The 7,215-nt window shown below is 41.6% G+C and overlaps 1 protein-coding gene across 1 annotated transcript in view; it reads right to left on the reverse strand.

The window, feature by feature from the left end:
* Positions 1-218: 218 nt before the first annotated feature.
* RNF170 (ring finger protein 170) overlaps positions 219-7,215 on the reverse strand; it is a 15,362-nt gene continuing 8,365 nt past the window's right edge. Inside the window, exons 5-8 of the mRNA XM_015423724.1 lie at positions 4,512-4,617; positions 2,649-2,722; positions 1,574-1,678; positions 219-660 (exon numbers count right to left, since the gene is read on the reverse strand). Of these exons, the coding sequence (XP_015279210.1) occupies positions 391-660; positions 1,574-1,678; positions 2,649-2,722; positions 4,512-4,617 (555 nt within the window). The 3' untranslated portion in view covers positions 219-390. The remainder of the gene's footprint in view (positions 661-1,573; positions 1,679-2,648; positions 2,723-4,511; positions 4,618-7,215) is intronic.

The following is a 7,215-nucleotide window of genomic DNA, read 5'->3' on the forward strand; positions in this document are numbered from 1 at the left end:
CAGGTTCACAGTAAGTCATTCCAGTCTTTGAAAATGTAAACTGAACACAAAAAACTGTACACTTATTCAATACTTTTGTTTCCTGCACCTCAGTATCCCCAAAGAAATTCCCTTTTAGAACTGGTGACACCTGGGACACCATACAATTACTAATCTGTTGTAAACATATGTAATCGGAGATAAATCTCTTTTATAGAACACCTACAAAAATTCCAGTTTGCTATCACAGTGATTTCAATTCATCATGCTTGCACATTCGGCTAGAGGCTCCTTAATAGCAGAAACTGAAAGTGTGTTAAGATGCTTTACCGTATCCTTTACTCGGCAGTGGTTCATTCAAGTTAAGCATTCCCCTTAATCCTCTCGAATGCTAGTCCTGACACTCTGCTCTCATCTATTCAGCCTCTGCGTTACAACCTCTCGGTACATGATGGAGATATATATAAGTAGCAGAAAGACCACAAAGAAATCGTCTAAAAATCCCAGAATTCCAAATAGAGCTTCGGGCAGGAAATCCAGGGGTGACGCTAGGTACAACAGAGCGCCTAACAGACAGAGGAATATCCTGATGCGAAACATCCAGAAGAGACCTCCAAGAGAGAACATTTCTCTGAACGCATGACGCAATAATGTTGGCAAATCCATAATTCTTTCCATAATCTTAAAAAAATAAAAAGATAGAGTCAATACATAACTTCTAATCAATACATCGACACAACTTCAATACATAACTTCTAATAGGGGCTTTTTAATGAGCACATACACTGCAAGCTCATACAAAGAAACAGAAATTTTCAAAAACATGGGTGCTATGACTACTGTTCACAGTGCAACCAAAACACAAAGGGGGAGAAAGAACTTCAACCCAGGACTACCAAGTAACCAAGAATGTTGAGAACAGGCCTTATAACAGAATAACTAATAATGGGCTTACATGTGTTAGATTTAACATATGTAAACACATTATTATTTATTCTGCTGTTAGGCATATTGTCAACATTCTTGGTTACCTACTATTCACGGTGTACTATTCACGGAAAATCAGGGCCCTCTTCTCCAATCCCTTTCACTTCTGGATCTGAACTGAAGAAAAATAATACCTTGGAACGCAATCTTTTTATAACAGAAGTGCAAAGCTGAGCAAGAACAGGGGATAAATAAACCGTATATTTCAGGAGCATATACCAATGTAGACATAAAAGTTAATATTTATTATAGAACTTTAACCCTGTAAGACAGGTTAGTATTATTATAACCCCGTTACCGCTGGGAGCACAAGGAAACAGAGAGTGGCTTGCCAAAGGCTCCCTGCTGAGTACATGGCTGAATGCAGAGCTGAACTAGGGAATTTCTTGGATCATAGCTAATTATCTTAATTGCACTGCCTAACCTTTCTTCCTAGTAAGAAGGATAAATAAATAAAGCTCTTATACTGGAACAGATTAATTCTCAAAGGCCTGAATTGCAGAAAATTCCCATCTTTGCTTCCTGAACTATACATTGAAAAGGTTCGATTCATCACGTAAAAAGAATCTTTTCTTTATTGTCTATCTGACTTTATCCCCACACATACCGATCTTGGCTGTCCTGAGAATCTTCTGTTGTAATCACTGACATCCTGAAGTACTTGTACCGCATCCTGTTGACTCTCATTGAAGAGTGGTAAAAATAAAGTTACCTGAACACAACAGAAATCAGTCATTTAATGCCTGTATGCTGGTTATGTTTCTTTTTTTGGTTAAAAATATCCTTTTAAAAAGGTAACATTCAGATACTCTTAAATGGCCATGGAGGATCAACTCAAGGAGAACAACAAAATCCAGACTTTGAGATGGGATTCTTTGTGTGACTGCTGAGTCTACACATACTATTGAGGTTCAGAAAAATGTATCCATTCTGAAAATCAGGGTGCTCTGCCTAGAAGCACTTGCCATATCAAGTCCAAACCAGGCACACTTGCAGCCCCAACAAAACAGAACATTTAGCCCGCAGGCTAAACATCGTATCTCACTATAAACATTCATCTGGATGACTGCAGGTAGATGATTCAGAGGAAACTGTTACCAACACAGAATGCATGAGGAAGTGCCACAAACATTTTACTAGCAGTGATTCGGGCCTATTCATACTGCATTCCCCAGAGATGGATTTAAAACAAACAAGGCTCCTGTAGCAACTCAAAGAAGGTATGAAGTTTCATGGGCTGCTAGACCCTACTTAAGCCACAATAAAGGTTATAGTGTTTTAGGTGCTCCCATGACCCTTGATTGGCTAACATGGCTAACCTCTTGGATTTGTATTTTAAAATAGCATTTGGCGTCAGCTTCTAAAGCAAATAACCCAATACTACAGCAAATAACCCAGTACTACAGCCATTAACTTTACCTTGCCATTTTGTGTATTCCTAAAATAAACTAGCAGATACTCTCAACTTTACTTTCAATGCATCAAAGTGCTTTTAAAAGTCATTACATTAAAAAAAAAATAGCAACAGAAGCTTGCTGAACTTGCCCTGCAACTGAACACCTTCATTTGAATGTTTGATCTTAAAACGCATCACGCACCCTGTTATAAAGTAAAGCACTGGTATATATTTATAGAACCGTGACTTGAATTTTATATCAGAATTTTGCATGTCGTCATATTACCGTCTGCCTGCAAATGGGGCAATGTATCGCACCCAGCCATGAGCCACACCGCCAGTATGCAATAATACAGGAACCTAAATGGAAGAAACAACACCATTACTAGCTGCTTCATTCTATCCGCCTGTGACATTACCCCACCCTTCTTCCAAGGAATACGGGGCGGTGTACCTGGTTCTCCCCTCCTCTGTTTTATTTTCTCAAACTGACAATACGTAAATAGAAGTCCTTATTTCAACTGAGCAGCAGACAGAAAAGAAAGTGTAACATTATAGCTTTATGCAGGGTGGGTGGGTGGTCTGGGCAGTCAGACCACGGATTTGTATCCTGTTTCGTGGGTTCCATCCACAGCCTCTTTTATGAACTTCTCTTGGATTATGACGCTGGGCAACTCAACGTGATGCAGTGAACTCATGAAATATTTTTACCACCACATCATAATAAACTGTGCAGGGCAAGAGTGCCTGGAGCTCCTTGGAAGCAATACAAGGACAAGGGAATCTGCACATCAACAACAGATTTCAGAGGGTTCGGTGGCCTGATTTTGACCCACCCTTGAGCTCAGATGCTAAGCTAATGCTCCTCCCCCCAAAAAACAAAAACAACCACACACATGGGGAGTGGCTCTGTCATGAACTGGGCTGTGGCACCAGAGGCCTACTAGGCCCAGGGAGCCTGGCTAGCAGTAGGTGAGGCTGGGCCTACAACTTCCAGAAGCCCGAGGGGTTTTGGAGCCAAAACTGACCAATAGGAAAAGAGGAGGGCTTGGAATAAAAGATCTGGTGCAGCAGGAAAAGCTGTTCTTTCTTCCAAGAGGGCAGAGCCAGAAGGAAGGCTACTGCAGGAAGAAACCCTCATCCTGAGGGAAGGGTGAGTAGTCTAAGGCCACTGCAGATAGTGAGCTAGGGACAGTATATATTTAGACGCGTTAGGGCATTTGATTTTTTTTCTTTTCACCCACTTACTGTTATATTTCTGCACCTTGTTTGTTTGACCTCTTATAAAATAAACTATTTTTGTTGTTCACTCTGCCTGGTCCTCACGCCTATTAGTCTGCCAAAAGGGAGGTCAAAAGGTCTTGGGAGGGTGTTCTGGGCCTTCTCAAGGGAGCCTGGAACCAGAGTGGTGGCAGCGTCAGGTGACATCCCACCTGAGCCGTGACAGGCTCTTTATATCATAACACATTTAAACATCAATACAAAGCAGGCTCTCTAGAACTCTTTACAAACAATACTGAAGGAAGTGTTCAGGTACGAATTTTTAGGTCAAAATGACTTTAAATGTCAATACTGCCTAACCTCTCTTGTGAAACTGGCATTGTAAGGGTTGCTATGATCCTCAACATTAATATAAAATACATTAAAGACAGAAGTGTTCCCATCTTCAGTGTGGGAAATTCCTGGAGATTTTTTTGGGAGGGTGATGCCTGGGCAGGGGAGAATCCGAGGAGGAGAGGCAGCTCAGGGAGGCGGTGATGCCAGAGAGTTCACTCTCTGAAGCTGCCATTTCCTCCAAGGGAACTAATCTCTGTAGTCTCGGAATCAGTTTGTAATTCCAGGAGAACTCCAGATCATCCTGAAGCAGGGAAGGATTAAAAACAAAATATAACACGTTAATTAAGATTAACGTTATAGTGGAGAGCAAACTGAAATTTAAAAGTCACGGTATACGTCTTAGAAATCTACCATATAAACTAGCAGAAGGAAGGCGAATTAAATCAGGAACCCAAGTGGGGTTCTCTGCTTTTATACAACTGAGCCATTCTTCTAAAAACACCCTCTCTTCGCACCCTGCTGTGTCAGTTCATCTTGCCAGTGTGACGGAATGCAAGAAATGGTTTTAATCCCCCCCCCTTTTCTTGCTTACCGCAGAACAGGTGTCCACAGTTTGTCTCGATAGGAGATGTAGCCTGTTGCAAACAGACAGGGCAGGACATATCAGTATAGAAGCGCTGCCTGTCTCCAGCTGCATTCTGCTAAGAGAAATGGGAAATGCCAGATGTTCAAGCAGAGAATATGCTTTCACCTGTTGGAAGCTCCAATATATTAGCAAGATTTTTTTTTTTTTTAAAAAAGGGGGCTGGATCCTGTGGAAAATTTCTGCTAAAGGGCAGGCAATTTTCACCAATCCCCCCCTCCCACAAAAGATCTACAACTCCCCCCTCCTGCTATTCCAGGAGCTCCCCTATATCTCCTATAATGACAATAATAATTTATTTATTTAATTGCATTTATATCCCGCCCTCCCCGCACGCAGGCTCAGGGTGGCTTACAGGACATAGATGTAAGGCAACACCACAGTTACACTATTAGGGCACGCAGTGCAATAAGATATGGTTAAAACAATTTAAAACAATTAATTACATTGGGCAACTACCAAGAATCTATCGCTACTCACATACTCGCTCCCTATTGTACATCACATTGAGTCAAAGAGGGGGATGCTATGGCCCCGATGTTCAAAGGGCCAGTCAGCCTAACCCAGTGGTATTGCTTTGCGGTCACCCGTTAGTGGTGGCGTCGTCGTCGTCAGAGTGGTCAAGTTGCTGTTAAATGTTAAATGCTGTCAAGTTACAACCAACTCATGGAGACTTCTCATGGAGATGAGCAGAGATGGTTTGCCATTGCCTTTCGCTGCATGGCATGGCAACCCCAGTCTTCCTTGGTGGGCTTCCATCCAAATACTAACTATGGCCAGCCCTGCTCAGCTTCCAAGCTTGGGCTAGTCTGGGTTATTTAGGGATCTTTTTAGGCTGCAGTGGGAGAAGGGACGTAAGGAATTCCACTGACAGAAACCTCTTCTGTCAGCTGAGATTTATCACAGTACACAAGCCAGATGATTATACTGTTTTCTACCTTCTACTTATATGTTATAAAGAATATAGCAATAAAAACAAAAACAATCAGAATATATGAGACTTAAACCAAACCCAATGAGACTCACTGCAAGAGACCCTCCACCATGGAATCTGGCCAAACAGAAATCTTTTGCAGAAACAGTTTATGGTGTTTTCCATTTGGGTTGCTTTTCAATGGCCAGAGCTAAGCCAAGGAAGAAGGTTTCAGCATACATCACATTTTTACCTTTTTAGTTGGGAGGAACCATCTGTCACCAATACAGCACACACATAAGACACCCACACACGTAAGACACCCAGTTTAATCTCTGGCATCACCCCATAAAAGGGATCTCAGTAGCAGGTTCTCTACTGAGCTCTTGGACAGCAAGTTGCCAGTTGGAGTACACAGGAATGGGCCACGTGTACCAATAATCTGAACTCAGCCTTTGTGTTAAACTTCAAGTTTTTAAAACCATGTTTTTACTGAACTCTTGTTTAATCCAGTGTTTAAATGCAGGATACCCACAAACTGTGGTTTGCTGATGGATGTTAAACTGGAATTCTAAACCATGGCTTGAACATAGCTTGTTAACTGCAGTTTGTCATGATGTCTGAATGAATAAATCCCAGCTTGTTCAATAGTGCCTCCCCTTTCAGCCTCCTGCACGGAAAGGACAGACCTACAGAAAATCTTGCCATTCCAAGCTGCAGTGGTGAATTGGCAGTGCTTTCTAAGGGCACTGCCTCCTTCCTTCCCTCTGCCTTTTGCTTCTATACCACTTCTTTGCTAGTGAAAATCTTGCAAACAGGATTAAGAAGCACTTTTTCCGAGTTTAAAAAGCAGAGAAATAGCAAGAGATCGTTGTTTGCGTGTATGGGGGGGGGGGCTGTAAAAGATCTATTTTTGTTTCCAAGTACAGTTCAAGGGATGAACTGATGCAGTTGGGTAGAAAGAGGGAGGGGAACTGACTATCTACAAAACAGAAAGGGGGGTGATGGGTGTAAATTATTTATAATAGTCTCAGGCCTGTTGTGCACATGTGGTAAACTAGGGTTTGTGCAACAATCTGTGGTTTGAACAAACTACGACTTATTCTGACATCTGAATGCAGCCTATTAGGCAGCTTTATTATGCCGATTCTGATTTTAATGTGAACCTTTATTAGACATATGCTGATAACACTGGACTGAATTCTTAAGCCATTTGTCTTTCCCAGAATGGACATTTACAAAAAGACACAGACATACAAAGGGATTTTTCAAAGGCTCTTAAAAAGCCCAAGTACACGCAAAGGTGTCAAACGCATTTGTTACGAGGGTTGGATTTGACACAAATGTCACTTTGTCAGGCTGGCCACGTGTGCCATAAAATGTAAAACCAGGTACCAGAGATATAAACTTTTTAAAGGACACAAGCAAACCCAATTAATGATATTATTTTTTTACTCAAAATACAAACAAAAGCAATTGATTCCTAGCAGTGAAAGCAACTGATTTACTGGGGAACCCACAAAAGCCTCAATAAATGTATTTAATCATATGCAAGACTAGGTTTTTTCCAAGGGATACTATAAAAGGGGGAGTAACTTACATTTCCGTGCATACCAGTTGCTTGTGGGCTAGGTGAGAACCCTGGAGGGGCTGGTTCCAGCCCCTGGGCATTATGTTTGACACCCCTGTTCTATATAATCCTATATTATCACCTTCAGATGTTACAAGTTGTTCATTGAG

This window comes from Gekko japonicus, unplaced genomic scaffold, assembly GCF_001447785.1.
Source record: "Gekko japonicus isolate JY-2015 unplaced genomic scaffold, Gekko_japonicus_V1.1 scaffold48, whole genome shotgun sequence".
NCBI classification, from domain to species: Eukaryota; Metazoa; Chordata; class Lepidosauria; order Squamata; family Gekkonidae; genus Gekko; species Gekko japonicus.